The 16,058-nt window shown below is 33.8% G+C and overlaps 1 protein-coding gene across 4 annotated transcripts; it reads right to left on the bottom strand.

The window, feature by feature from the left end:
* Positions 1-8,222: 8,222 nt before the first annotated feature.
* On the bottom strand, positions 8,223-13,631 carry LOC107952134 (G-type lectin S-receptor-like serine/threonine-protein kinase SD3-1). 4 transcript variants are annotated; one of them, XM_041085984.1, is made up of 4 exons: positions 12,771-13,631; positions 10,114-12,412; positions 9,825-9,893; positions 8,223-8,775 (listed from the first exon to the last, which is right to left on the bottom strand). In XM_041085984.1, exons 2-3 carry the CDS (start codon positions 12,400-12,402, stop codon positions 9,855-9,857), a joined length of 2,328 nt encoding a protein of 775 aa, XP_040941918.1. In that variant the 5' UTR covers positions 12,403-12,412; positions 12,771-13,631; the 3' UTR covers positions 8,223-8,775; positions 9,825-9,854. The 4 variants fall into 4 exon arrangements, with proteins under 4 accessions (XP_040941918.1, XP_040941924.1, XP_040941919.1 ...); XM_041085990.1 differs by having other exon boundaries at positions 8,244-8,775; positions 9,825-9,884; XM_041085985.1 differs by lacking the exon at positions 8,223-8,775 and having other exon boundaries at positions 9,809-9,884.
* Positions 13,632-16,058: the final 2,427 nt, after the last annotated feature.

Consider the following 16,058-nt stretch of genomic DNA (forward strand, 5'->3'; position numbering starts at 1 on the left):
TGTTACTGAAGTTCAGAGCTTTTTGGGACTTGCCGGTTACTACAGATGGTTTGTAAAGGGTTTTTCGATGATAGCGACACCAATAACGAAGCTACTTCAGAAAGATGTTAAGTTCGAATGATCAGAAAAGTGCTAGAAAAGTTTCGACCAACTAAAAACCTATTTGACTGAAGCTCCAGTGTTAGTGCAGCCTGAATCCGGTAAAGAGTTTGTCATTTACAGTGATGCGTCTTTAAATGGGCTAGGTTGTGTATTGATGCAAGAAGGTCGATTTGTAGCTTACGCTTCGAGACAGTTGAAACCACATGAGAAAAACTATCCGACCCACGATCTCGAATTAGCTGCCATTGTATTTGCTTTGAAAATATGCCGACACTACTTGTTTGGAGAGAGGTGTCATGTATATTCGGATCAGAAAAGTCTCAAATATTTTATGACTCAAAGAGATTTGAATCTGAGACAAAGACGTTGTCTTGAATTGTTGAAAGATTATGAGCTTGTCATTGACTATCACCCGGGAAAGGCTAACATGGTTGCAGATGCTTTAAGTCACAAGTCACTGTTTGCTTTGCGAGCGATGAATGTACACTTGTCTGTTTCATCCGATAATGTGTTAGTAGCAGAATTAAAAGCCAAACCGTTATTGATTCATCAAATTTGTGAAACTCAGAAAGTCGATGATGAATTGGTTGCTAAACGAGTTGAATGTGTTGCAAATGGGGATTCAAAGTTTCAAATTGACGACAGTGATTATTTGAGGTTCAGAAGTCGATTGTGTGTTCCAAGAAATTTGGAACTTATTCCGATGATTTTGAGCGAGACTCATAACAGCCGAATATCAGTTCACCCGGGTAGTACGAAAATGTACAATGATCTAAAACGTCAGTATTGGTGGCATGGTATGAAATGAGATATTACTGATTTTGTCTCGAAGTGTTTGATATGTCAACAAGTGAAAGCGGAACATCAAGTGCCTTCGGGATTACTTCAGCCGATCATGATACCCGAATGGAAATGTGATCGAGTCACGATGGATTTTGTATCTGGGTTGCCATTGTCACCAAGCAAAAAAGATGCGATCTGGGTTGTTATTGATAGATTGACAAACTCGGCTCATTTTATCCCCGTACGTACGGATTATTCACTTGACAAGTTAGCCAAACTGTATGTTTCTCAGATTGTAAGGTTACACGGGTGTCTACTTCTATTGTGTCGGATAGAGATCCGAGATTCACATCGCGATTTTGGAAGAAATTGCAAGAAGCATTGGGTACCAAGTTGCATTTTAGCACCGCTTTTCATCCCCAGACCGATGGTCAATCCGAGCGGATAATTCAGATACTCGAGGATATGATGAGATGTTGCATTCTAGAATTCAGTGGTTCATGGGAACGGTATTTGCCTTTGATTGAATTCGCTTACAACAATAGTTTTCAATCAAGCATTAATATGGCACCTTACGAGGCTTTGTACGGTCGTAAATGTCGTACACCATTGTTTTGGACCGAGCTCAGTGAAAGTAAAATTTTCGGGGTTGATTTGATTAAAGATGCTGAACAGAAAGTAAAAGTGATCCGTAAAAGTCTGAAAGCAACTTCAGATCGTTAGAAGTCGTATGCGGATTTAAAACGAAAAGACATTGAGTATCAGGTCAGAGACAAAGTTTTTCTTAAAGTTTCACCTTGGAAAAAGGTGCTCAGATTTGGCCGTAAGGGCAAATTGAGTCCGAGGTTCTTCGAGCCATATGAAATATCCGAACGAGTTGGGCCGGTAGCATACAGATTGATTCTGCCCCATGAACTTGAAAAAATTCACAATGTTTTTCATGTTTCGATGCTTCGAAGTTATAGATCTAATCCATCGCATGTAATTAGTCCACCAGAGGTTTAGATTCGATCTGATTTGAGTTACGAAGAAGAACCGGTTCGTATTTTGGCTCGTGAAGTAAAAGAACTACGAAATAAGAAAATCTCATTAGTGAAAGTACTATGGCTCAAACACGAGGTTGAAGAAGCGACTTGGGAGCCAGAAGACTCGATGAAAGAACGTTATCCTAATCTTTTCGTTGGTAAGATTTTCGGGGACGAAAATTTCTAAGGGGGGAGAGTTGTGACAGCCCTAATTTGACCCTCGTCGGAAAGTGGTTTCGAGACCACAAAACCGAGTCATAAAATATAATTAACCGTTATATTCTATGCTTATTATATGTGTAACTACATGTGTGAAAGTTTCATGCTTTGATTTTGTCATTTGTAAGTGAAATTTATTTAATAGGACTTATGTGAGACATTTTTGAAATGTGATAGGTTAATTTAAAAATGGTCTATTAATGCATGATATAAAAAGAATGGACTTGCATGTCAAATTATCCATTTTTAATGTAGTGGCCGGCCATGTTGATGTTTAATATAAAATATATGTATTATTTATTAGTTTAATGGCAACTAAATGGCTTTGAAACTTTCACACATGTAGTTTCATCTTTGTTCTTCTTAGCCGAATTTTAAAGAAAAAAAAAGGGGCAAGACATTCGGTCATTTTAAGCTTGAGGAAGGTTAGTAAATTTTGTTAGATTTTTGAAATTTTAGCTTGTTTTAAGTTAATTATCAAGTTTCTTACTTAGCCCATGTCAAAACTTTGAATTTTGGGTGATGAATTGAGCATTCGATTATGGTAGATAAGGAAGAGGTTGGATTATTGCCTTTATGTTTTGATGAAGAATTGTTGATGAAAGAAGTTTGAGCTAGTTAAAAATTTAAATTGCTAGTACTTATATGTGTAATAGTCAGACTTGGACTTGCTTAATGACTTGAACAAGTGTTTTGTATTTAAATGCTAAAATGTGAGCAAATGTCATTTGGGTGATTTGAAATGAATAAATTAGATGGTTGAATATCTAAGGGTTCGGCATTGTACATGATTTTTAAGGGTATGATTTTGAATAATGTAAGTAATGGAATGTGAGTAATGTTATGCATAGGTGAAATTATTATGTTCTACAAGTATAATTAATCCATTTTGATAATATTATATAAGGTGATAAATAATAAGATTATGGTGACTTGAGTTTAGTAACATTCGGCCAAGGACTATATGTGCTAGCTAATTTGGTATAAGTGTATAGGTGTTAATTACCTTGTATTTGAGGTTTTGAAGAATAGGTAGTGATTAATTAAAATGATGAAGGTTAAATTTTGAGTTTGGTTAAGTTTGGGCATTCGGCATTACTTATAACATTGGATATGAGTGTATGAAAGGTTAGAATTTTTTTAAGTGAATTATGACCTTGATTTGAGCAAGATAGAATTGGCCATAAGCATGATTAGATGGTTCAGTCATTGTTTGGCATAGGTGAAACCTATATGAATTTTGCTACATTCGATCATAAAATGGAATTGAATATGAAAGTTAAGTTGAGTAGTTAGGGTTGAATGGGTTATATATTAATCATAAATGTATTTTATGCATATGAGTATGTATGTATTTGTGTGTGCGGCATTGATGATAAATGGCAACTGGTAATGTGGTAAATGTGTAATAAGTTGACATTCGGAGTTAGTTATATGTCTTGGAGCTATAGTGTAAATTTGAAAAATAAATAAAAGTATATGATTTTAAAGCATGCATTATATATATTGCATGTGTATACGCAGTTGTGCATAAATATGAGTAAATGATTAAATTGTGATAGTCATATATAGGTATATATATATGCCTTATGTATGTACCTTGTGCTTATAGAGACATTCGGGAATATGGTTAAATTCATGTATAAGGAAGCATGATAAGTTATGTGAATCTTTGCTTGTATGTGCGAATTAGATATAGATTAAATAAGCATGAAATCGAGTCATGGCATATTTTATAAAATATAATACATATTGAAGTTATATATGATTGTCAAATGTGACTATTAAGAAATAAAGTTGAGTAAGTAATTAAACAAATCTATTTGTTTTATTAAGCTCAAGAGCAAAGAGGGTCGAAGTTGGATAGAGGAAAGGAGAAAATAATTAAGTAGCCTTTCCGCAACCGTTCAAGTATATCCGAGGTAAGTTTTAAGTAGTCACCTTTAGTATATAATTGATGATGCCTTGATATGTATATATTAGATGAATTGTGACCTTTTGGTTCTACTTGAATTAAGTTGTGTGATAAATAATTTATGTATATGACATATAGTTGAATGGTCACTATGGGTTAAGCTTGAATGGTGAAATGGATATGTGATATTTATGTATGACTTTTGAACTGAAATGTAAATGATGATGTTCATATGGAGCTTGTATTCTAATGTAGCAAATGACTACTAATGTGATATGTTGAATGAGATGTGCTAATATATGATTAAATATGCATGATATTTGATGTATATCCGGGCTGAAAGATTCGCAGGCTATATGCTAGAATTATATTCGGGTTAAATCTCACATGCTTCGTGTTGGTATTATATTCGGGTTAAATCCCACAGGCTTAGTGCTGGTATTATATTCAAACTTAAAGTCCCACAGGTTTTGTGCTGGTGACTGGATTCAGGTTTTACACCTAGCAGGCTTAACGCCGGTGATTAAAGTAAGATTATGAATTCGGAAGTTCGAGGTAAACTACTATTGATTATGTATGATACATTATGATAGTCAAGTACGTATTATGTACTCGCATGTGAATTGATTTTTAAGGTGAATTATTAGTATCAAAGAACGATATATGTGTGTGAATGATTACTATATCTACGAATAAGAGCATGACCTATTCGGTCGATGTCTGTCATTATATGAAAGTATGTGACTTAAATTAATTGTATGAGCTATAAAGTAAAGTAAAGTATGTGTTGAAATTTCTTTGTGTATTCATATATTTATATACATATATATTCGACCAATAGGCTTTTTAATTGGTGTACTTGTGTATATTCGGCCAAGTGATAACTAATTAGAATATTAGTTTTGTGATACTAAATGCTCGATTTAAATGACAAGTTTTAATTGTTTGTATTGCTTAAAACTTACTAAGCTTTAAAAGCTTACTCTGTTCTTTATTTCTCTGTTTTATATATTGTTGATTCTGGCCACCGACTCGGGGATCATCAGCAGTTAATCACACTATCGATCTTTTTGGGTACAGTTATATTTTGGACTCGATATGGCATGTATAGGTTAGGCTCATGATAACGATGTTTTGAAATTGTAAATATTCTGGCCATACGAAAATGGCGTATAACTTAAATATCAGTATGTATTTCAGCTCGATCTCTGTTTATGTTTATTTACAATGTGAATGAGATTATTAAATGTTTAGTTCGGTAATACCTCTTAGCCTTAATCCGGCGATCGGATTCAGGTTAGGGGTGTTACACTTAACATGTGAATCATAATCAGAATATACATAATCACATACGAATCAAAATATCAATGTAGCAATATCATGTTTACAATACATGTATTATCCAAATCGCCATATATCACATGTCATGAGTGTAAGGAAATCACACATCAATATTTTTAATAGAAAAATCACACAAACCCATGTTTCATCACAAATCTGAAGTTTTGGAAACACTTGCTTGAAATCCTCCTTTACAAGATTATTACCAATCCATACGAACACTTAAAGTATTCGTCTAATATCACTTTTTTCAGATAATTCTTTAAAAAATAATTAATTATTTTAAAAAAGAATATTTATCTTAATTAAACATGATACCAATCATTGTTAACAAAAATAATTCCCCACACCTTTGCAATTATGTTCACAATGATCTCGGTTCCAACTACTAACAAGAGAGTTTGATTCTCAAGCCTCTAAGGTTAAAACCATTCACACATATTACAATTGGTTACTAAAATAAGTAATCCTTCAATTATTCGATTCAGTGAGATACTTACGTAATCCTTCAACTTATTCACACACTTATACAAGTGGAGGTACGAATCTCAGATTTTTTATTTGCACTTCAGTGAAACCCATAAATCGAAATGGTTAGCGTTATCTTAATTGAGTATGTATGTATATAATATACGAGAATGTAACAAGAACAAAAGGTCAACTATACTTACGTAGTAACGAAGGAAAATGACTCAACTCTTCCCACGAAATATTAATTAGAGAGGAGGATTAAATGGAAAGGATCATATTATAAAAATAAAAGTTTGAAAGAAAAAATAGAATATGGGATAAACCTTTTTTGAAAAAAAATCAAAATTTAGAAATCAATTACAAAAAGAGAAGAACAAAAAAAAATCAAGATTTTTTTGTAGTGATCGACAATGGTCACGCGACAACGATGGAGGAGAAATGGTGGTGAGGTAGAGGTACGACGACCTTATGTAGTGGTGCAGTGGAGGAGAAATGAGAAGAAAAAGGTGACTTAGGTGGTGAAATGGAAGAAAAAAGAAAAAAAATGGGAGGAGTAAAATGGTAGACAACAAAGAGAGGGGAGGAGAGAAAAATGAAAAAAAAATGAAAGGGATATGTATAGGAGTATGGCCGACCAAGGTAAGTTAAGGGAGGGAATTTGGTATATTGAAGGGACAAAGGCATGGAAAGGGGATCATGGGAGTGAAAAGGGGAATGTTGACCTCGAAATCAAGGAAAGAATCTTCCCAAGTATGGCAAGATGTGGGTTGGACGGCAAGGGTGTTCACACTAGCCTAAGTTGTCAAAAATTTAATTAGAAAGGTGAGATTATGGGGACTTGAACTTGGGACCACTTGGAATAAATTCACACACTTAACCACTAGGGTATTTAATCCCTTTTGGTATGAACTAGCGCAAATAAATAAATAAATAAAATATAGGGGGTGACAATTCTCAACTATTAAATATATTTTTCTAAAATAACAATTCTAATAGTTTCTATTAAAGAAGAGAAAATTTTTATTTCCACCCCAACGATAAAAGAAAACTTGTTATAGTTCTTTGTTTCGATTAATTGGTCTGAACCCATACTCGAAGCAATTTGTGGTACAAGAATAGTGAAGAAGATTGTTTGGCTGAAAGCCAGGAAACATCAAGGGAGAAAATCATATTATAAAAATAAAAGTTAGAAAGAAAAAAAATAAAATGTGGGATAATCTTTTTATGAAAAAAATCAAAATTTAAAGGTTAAAGAAATAAATTACGAAATGAGGAGAAAAGAAGAAAATCGAGAATTTTCAGTTGTGATCGACAATGGCGGCGCAGTGGTGGTGCGATGGCGCGATGACGATGGAGGAGAAATGGTGGTGAGGTGGAGGTGCGGCGACCTTATGTGGTGGTGGAGTGGAGGAGAAATGAGAAGAAAAGGGTGACTTATGTGGTGAAATGGAAGAAAAAAAAAGAGGAGCAAGGTGGTGGATGGAAAAGAGAGGGGTGGAGAAAAATGAAAAATATAAAAAGTGAAATGAATATGTCTAGGTGCACGGCCAGCCAAGGAAAGGTAAAGGAGGAATTTGGTTTGTTTAAGGGACAAAGGCATGAAAAGGGGATCATGAGAGTGAAAAGGGGAATGTTGACCTTGTAATCAAGGAAAAAATATGGTAAGATGTGGGTTGACCTTGTAAAATTTTTGTTTTCACCTCATAGATAAAAGAAAATTTTTTCTAGTTCTGTGTTTCAATTTAATTGGTTTGAGCACATGCGCGAAGCAGTTCATGGTACGAGAATAGCAAAGAAGATCGTTTAGTTGAAAGTCAGAAAACGTTAAGGATTTGCTTATCTGAAAACACATGTATGATTTCAGTTCAAGTTTTATTACTATAAATATCACAAATCGAATTGATTTTCAAAATTTTAATTTTTCACTATTCAAGAAAACCGTTTTCAAACTGATTTTTTTCCAACACTAATTAATACCTTTCGGCTTATAATTCGATCAATTAATCAACATAGTCCGCTTATCTTTCAACTTGATGGATCTAAATCGGGTTAAATCAAATTGGTTCTAAGTAGAATATCCTTTCAATCTCATCTATGTAAATTACTACCTTGAGTTGTCAATTCTAAGGTTTTGAACACATTAGATTTAATCCAATTAATTTGTTTTGAACCCTAATTTAGATTAATTACACTCACTTCAATTAACCAATCTCCCTACGAATTTAGTTACTACCCATTCTAAATACACTTAACCTAATTAATTCGTAAAACATCAAAATAATGAAAAGCGAAAAATAAAGGTTCAGAGATGCTCAGGAATCAAATGAATCTGATGCTAAAGATCACTTGGGCGGCAATGGAGATCCTTGAACACCCATGATTGAAAATTCTGTTGTAAACCACGAGGGCAAATAGTAATTAAAAGAAGCGAAAAACGAAATTAAAGGAACTAAAATTTACATCAAACGAAAAACTAAAAAAGAACAATACTTAATCTCTAAATCTATGTACTCTACTAAATTAAAGCATAGTTGAGTTCCCCTTTTCTAATGTTTTTAAGTTACAATTATTGAGTTCATGGTCTTGGTCGACTTGGCCCTTGATTATAAGCTAATGTTCATTGTGTGGACAAAAACACCCTTGCAAAATTTAAGCCCATCGAGCATCAATGTCGTGACATTCCTAGTCCAATGTCGCAACTTTGGAGACAGTTTGCTCCAATCTTTGGAGAAAGGTTGAATGTCGTGACTCTAAGGTCGAATGTTGCAACTTTGACCACAGTTTACTTGTCCTGTCAATGTTGGTCACAAATTCGTGTAAATGTTGGAGCAGCTTCAATGTCATGACTTTAGTGTCTTAATGTTGAGACATTTGGTCTAGTCCACTAACTCCTTGGCTTTACATGGTTCAAGTCGTTTCCTGCACACTACCTCAACTCATTAGAATTCATTAGGCTCAAATTGGCCTAATTGGTTAAGAAACATAATAAAAAGACTCATTTTATTCAATAAAGATAACTAACATTTAATTTGTAAAGCTACTAAAATAGCATTAAAATGTTTGATTACAAGCTCCTTAAGTTTGAAAACAACCTAATTTGTCATATTAAATTATGGCGTATCAACTTCGTTAGTGACTTAATGACAATCACCAAAAAATCAAAATTAAAAAATATAGTGACTAAATCGAAAATTTTTATAATTGAATGATCAAAATAAAAGCACTTATAATTGGGTGATTATTTGTGTAGTTTATAAACTTTTAATTTGACCTTCAAAATTAAATTAATATCAAGATTTGTCACTGTTGATATTATAAGTTAATACCATGTCAGAAAAGTACGCCATACACAATTTATAAAGCTTGAATCAAAGCTTTGGACCGTTGGCATTGATCTGAGAATGAAAGGAAAAAGAAAAGGGCTGAAAACAACTAGGCATTTGAAGCTATCGGCCACTAAAGCATAGGATAAAATGTTTTTAAATTCGAAAAACCAACTGTTGAAGGCATCAATTTTCACTAGGAATGGAATGATCCCTTCAGCATTTTTTCACTTAAGTGTTCTTTTTCTTTTTTTTTTTTAAGATCGATTTTGAAATAATAATAATAATAATAAACATTATCCAAACCAGAACTCATTTGACAATAAAAATTTAATTGAAAAATCATACTTCTGAGAAATGGGATTGGTCCAAAATGTGAAAGCAAATTTCAAATTCAAGCAAAAGCAGACGGGATTCTTTAATTTTAATAAGATAAAGAAATAACTGACTTTAAATATTGTATTTTTTTTTTCAAATCAAGAAATAGAACACATTAGTTGATAAAATCATTAATATAAAAAAAGTTATTAAAATCATTATAGTGTAATTAAACATACAAGTTTTTTTTTTCCCTTTTTTGGTATCGACACATTCAAGAACTGAGAATGATTTCAAACATTGTATTGAAATTATACAAGGAAATACCTTCAAATTTCATGGAAAAATGAGAACCACTTAACCAGAGAATGCCCGCCACATAATGTACTGCAAACTCTAAGCCAAGTACAGTAAAAATCAAGCAGTTTAAGTCCAAGCCAAGTCATAGTGTAGAAGCAAACAATTTGACAAAAGATGCTTTTGCACTAACATCAGTAGGGAAAAAGAGCATATGCCCTATGGAACAAAACCTCATTGTTATAGGTGAGAATGTTAGCTCTAATTCAACTACACAATTGAAAAGCGAAAATCAATGAAAAGGATTACAATTCTATACCTCTGAGCCAGATTCAGAGGTATCTTCAACCTCCCTCGCTGATATCAGACAACTGAAAGGTGGCGGAGGAGGATCGGCGGGAAGTGTGCCCTCCAACACCTTCACTACCTCCCCCATAGATGGTTTCACCCGTTCATCTGCTTGAAGGCACCAAAATGCGATTCTCAATGCACATTCCAGTTCCTCAGCATCCACTTCGTTCTTGAGTCTTTTATCTACTACGTTCTCCGGATTACCTTCCATCCATTCTTTGTAAGCCCAATCGAGAACATCCTTCACTTCTTTAAACCCACTAACTAATGTCAAAACCATCTTGCCAAAATCTTCCACATCTTTCTGTGCTGAAGCCCTACGGGAGGATGCTTCACCATAAAGCATCCCCAACCCGAATTCCTTCACTTTAGCCTCAGAGTTTTCATCAAGGACTACGTTTTCACATTTCAAATTTCCATGGCACAGAAATTCTCTACACTCAGTATGCAAATAAAATATGGCTCTACCAACACTTAAGCTAATATCCATTCTCTTTCTCCATGTCAGTCTCTCAGCAAGTGTTGGATTTTCTATGTATTTGTCCAGAGAGCCATTCTCAGCATATTCATAGACCAAATACCTGTGATCGAACTCACAACAATAGCCTTCCAGCTTGGCAAGACCTTTGTGATAAATGCTTCCCACCTTTGACACAGCAGCTCGAAATTTTCTTGCTTCAATAGTTCCTTCCAGCTCTTTGACTGCGACTGGTTGTTTATCAGGTAAGGCACCTTTGAACATTTTTGGCCCAATTTGATCACTGAAATTCCCAGTAAGCTCCTTGATCTCAGTGAAGGATAATATGATTAAACATTTTGAACCAGGACGGGAATGAGCTAAAGAAGCCAATCTCCTGTAGATGTTTTTTCTTTTGTACAGGTAAAACCCCATTCCCAACTGAATCACAATAAAAACAAAAATTGTGCCCGAGGCTGCTCCAACTAGACAAGGAATGCAAATATTATAAGGCTCCTTGTATGCTTGCGGTGGAGACTTCAATGGGAAGATGGGATCAGCAGCTAAGGGGTCCGAACACCTCTTAACAAAAGAGGTTGCACTAAGTGATGGATCCGAATAACCACTGACATACTGAGTTTTCATCATCCTGCATTTTGCACTTCCATCATTTGTGAAGGTTACTGCAGTGCAACTTGGGTCGCTTAGGCACATGCTTTTGCATTTGTCTAGACTAGTTAGGGAGATAAAATCGTGAACTGGGTAAATTCCGTAAAGAAACATGTTGGCATGCTCAACCATAATGGATCCTGGTTTGCAGTCATGCTGAGATGAAACCAAACATTTTGAATTTGATTGTACTGCATGGTGAAATGGGCAAGTGCAAACATGGGAACCAGAAGCATTAAATGCGCAGATGCCTTGTTGATCACAAGTTGCAAAGACATTACACTGATTCTCAACAGCTTGCCAAACTGATCTCCACGTTTGTGAAACCTCCATCCATGAATATAACCGCAAATTACCATCCACATCCAGCCGGAGAAACCTGAATCTCACAGTGTCATTATGATCTTCTCCAAACACGGACCAAAACCGTTCCAAATTTGGGGCCACAAGTTGCAGGCTTCCATCTGAACTGAGAACAGCACTGAGATTTGAATGAGAAGGCCTTCCGGCACTCCAATAGATGATGCTGCTTTCCCACCTTAGTTGTAACTGACCAGACACATTCATGTAGAGGCTATATAAACTCGAAACATAATTTTGACTGGCAGCTCTCAATGTTCTAAAGGTAGAAAGTCTCTGGCCAGGAAGAAGTGTATCTGTTGGACTATCGAAGCTTTGCCAAATTACATCTCTATTCTCATTCAGTAAGACGAGATTGCCATCGTCACGAAGAACCGCTAATGCCACAGATAACTGGCTTGTTTTGCTGGTCCACACTTCTTCACCCTGCAAGGCATCAAAAAGAACCAATTGCCCATTCTCTTGAAGCTGGAAATATGAATTGTTACCCACAGTAACATCACCCCCGGCAACCCAAACCACTGTCTGTTTGTCGACAGGAACAGACTTCGAATTGAAACGAATGCCAACACTAAACTGTTTTGGCTGATCAGGGAAGTTATAAAATCCAATTGCAAAATCACCATTAGAAGAAACCCAGGAATTACTTTCTCCTACAGAAAGTTTTGACCCCAATGGGATTTCTGAAACTGCAATCCCAGATAGCAATGATCCAAGACAGATACATAAAAGGAGAGCAAAACCATGGAGAAATCTATCCTGTTCAAGCATATTGCATATGCTTTAAAGAGTCAACACAAGAAAATCAGTACAATAACACACAAAAAAAGAGCACTATAAATCTAGTCATTTAACCTCATTTAGCATATAATTAGGCTAAGAAAGGAGGAAAATAGGCAAAGTACATCATTTTCAAGACCAAGCATAATGCAGCTCATAGAAAACTATAACTGAAACCTTCAAAATTCGTGACCTATTTAAGTTTAATCAACGTGATGGAAACCACATTTCAATGATGATGAGGTAAAAACCGGCTAAAAATTGAACATTTCAAAGGATTGACAACAAAAATCAAAGAAAGAAAACGTAAGGTTAATAATACTGAAGAAATGGAAGCAAGCATTTTCCTAGTTTGGTACCTGAAAGGTAAAGTCAGGAGCCCACAAATTCAAGTAGCCGGCATAAAATACCACCTTCACCATAACCCAAAAAGAAAAAGGAAAGAACCCGAAGCTACCCTTCAGGGCCCTTACCAACGAATGAGCATTAATAATTTGACTAAAACAACAAGATTCGAGGAGTGATTGAATGAATATCAGGATAATGGAAAAGAATATGACTTAATCCAAAGTTATTTATTAATGCATGAATGAACTGTAAAGAGATTTCAAAACATGTGGCTTTGATGAGCAGGTGGATTAGAAAAAAAAAAAAGAGAAACTTTTAAGGCATAGATGAGACCTAAATTTTGGAGCATAGATATGCAATGTTGGAAAAATGCAGTCCTATTCAAAGCTGGAAAAGGGATTTTAGACAAAGGTATCACAAACGAAAATTTTTTTAAGATTAAAAAAAAAAAAAGCTAAGCTAGAAATTTTTGAAAGAAAACAGAAGTAAAAAATGAAAAAGAAAAAATTCCACCTACTAGAACAGTTTATTAGAATAAGGATAAGAGCAATTAAAGTCAAAGTTGAACTGGGTTTGGTTGTGATATTGATTTCTGAGTTAGACATGCAAAGAAAAAATAAAAATAAAATCTTTTTTCTTTGAAAGTTGCAATAGAAAATATGATCTTCACAAGGTAAAGTAAAGATACTTTCTTTGCTTTTCTTTTGTTTTTTTCCCGTTTACTGCTGAAAGTAAAAGGAACACAGAAAATAATATAAATACATGAAAAGGAAAAAGTAAGCAGAAGAGCAAGACAGGGTTACTGAAGAAGAAAAGGAAGAAGAAATTAAGATATTGAAGGGAATGTGGGCTGGAAAGCTCCAAGTTTAAGGCCTTAAAAGATGGGGAAAGAAATTAATATATGTGATTGTCTGAACATATGACTTGGTAGAAAAACTGCGTTTTCCTTACCCGCGGCTTCTTTCTATTTGGTTATTATTTTCTTTGTCATTAATAGATTTTTAATCACCAAAGCTAATGATAATAAAAGAGAGACAATATTGACTAAGAATTAAAAATAATTTATTTATAGCTTTTGATGGGGTAAATTAACCAAATTTTTTATTTTTTTTGAGATATGTTGCTTTGGGAGAGAAATGAAAACGCGCTTTATAGGATGCTTTGTTAGGAGATAGAAATGAAAATGCGTTCTATAGATCGGTTTTCATTTTGTTATTTTTTTTCTTTTTGCTGTTAAAATTTAGAAGTTTATAGATTTATTTTTGTCTATATTTGAGATAAACATTATTATAATTTTAAGGTACATTTAAATTCACAGTGATACCGTGGAACGCGGTGACCTAAAAATTTCATCTGTCATCTAAGAATGGAGCCATCACCTGAGAAGTCGTGATTGCATTGCAACTCAAGGTCCCAGTTAACACTAATTAAACAGTCATGGATTGAAGTGTATCTAGGGCTTCAAGTTTACAAAAGTTGTTGTCAAGGGATGGAGTATAACTGGGGGCCTCAATTGGCAGTGGTTATGCGAGCATGGCAAAGAGTTTCACCTCATCAGAGAAGGATATTGATGGCCACTAAACTAACTATAAATACGACAAAGGCAAGCGCACCTATCGAACAATAGTATAGCTATATTGAGTAGAGAATATCGTATCCACGAGGACTAAAAGTACTAGTAGTTACTGTTTTCTTATTATTTAACCGACAAATTGGAGTGATTACGTTTTAAATCTAAAATTACTAAACTAATTTAACTAACTACGCAACAGAGAATGAATCAAGGAAATAATCGAAGATAACCAATGAGATAGACAATACCTAGGAAAGAATCCACCTAGACTTCACCTTTTATTATTAATCTGAATTAAACTATTTATTCACTTGCGTCTTGATCCGTAGAAATCCCCAAATTATGTTAATATCTCTTTCAAGAGTAAGAACAACTGACTCTAGGTTGATTAATTGAAATCTCTTTCTAATTAAAACCCCTATCATCGCATTAACTCGATCTATGGATTCCCCTATTAGATTTGACTCTAATTCAGTAGATTTATGTCGTCCTATTTCTAGGATTGCATGCAACTTCACTCAATTATGCTAGATCTACTCTTAAACAGGGACTTTTCCTCTACTGAAATAAGCATATTAAACATGAATTAATATCCCGGAAATATTAAAATAAGAAATAAGCATACATAATTGAGAATAAGAATCAAGTATTTATCTCGTAAAAACAAAAATTAAATAAAAGGATTCATCATAGATTTCATCTTCCTTAGGTATCTAGGGGATTTAGTTCATTGTAACAGCCTGTTTTTAGTTAAATCGAAACGTAGCTTCGGGACCACAAATCTGAAGTCGAAATAATTTTTTTATTCTTATTTTAATTTTTACAGTATGATTAAATGATTTTTTAAAAATTTCGTTAAGAAATTTTATTGTCTAAATGGTCAATTCGATAAAAAGGACTAAATCGCGTAAAGTGCAAAAGTGATGTTCTATTAGCTAAAGGTATTAAATGGCTATGAAATTAAATAGTTAAGGGATTTATGTTGCAATTAGCCCATTTTTAATATGATTGGACATTCTTGGACACTATTTAGATGATTTTAATGTTTTGTCATTAAGGTTAATTAAGTAATTTGATTATTAAAGTAAAATAAATAAAACAAAAACTTTTTTTTTTGCGTTAAATAAAACAAAAAATTTTTTTTTTTGCGTTATCATCTTCCTAGCTGATTCTTAATAAGAAGAATAGCCATTTTTAGGGCTTGATCTTCGGCCATGTTATCTATGCTCAATTAGATACGATTTTTGTTCTGTTTTTAATGATTTCTATTTTTTTTAGATCGTTGTAGCTTAGTCTAGCTAGCCTAGGGACTAATTTGCAAAACTGTTAAAGGTTTAGAGTTTTTCCATTGATTAATGTTGGTGTGTTTTGATGTTTTATGATAGAAAATCCTTGCTTATTGTTAGATAAAAACATTTGTTAAGTGATTTTTAGTGAAAAGTCAAATTAGGGATTAAATTGTGAAATGTGTAATTTTTGTGGTAAATTGTGAAATAAATGAAAAATATGGACTTCTAGGGACCTAATTGAAATTTGGATAGCATGATTTTTGGTTGAATTGCATGAATTTGTGATTTTATGAAATAATGACTAAATTGTAAAAATGTAAAATATTAGGGGCAAATGTGTAAAATTGCCTTAATGTATATTTGGACTAAATTGAATAGAGAGATTATTAAATAAGTTAATTTTGATTATATTTATATCAAGAAAGGCTAAATATGGA

Source organism: Gossypium hirsutum, chromosome A02 (assembly GCF_007990345.1).
Source record: "Gossypium hirsutum isolate 1008001.06 chromosome A02, Gossypium_hirsutum_v2.1, whole genome shotgun sequence".
Lineage (NCBI taxonomy): Eukaryota > Viridiplantae > Streptophyta > Magnoliopsida > Malvales > Malvaceae > Gossypium > Gossypium hirsutum.

Coding starts and splice junctions, on each gene's coding strand:
- LOC107952134 (XM_041085984.1), bottom strand. CDS start 12,402: ATGCTTGAACAGGATAGATTTCTCCATGGTTTTGCTCTCCTTTTATGT. Junction 9,894..10,113: donor CCTCTGAATCTGGCTCAGAG/GTATAGAATTGT, acceptor TACTTGGCTTAG/AGTTTGCAGTACATTATGTG.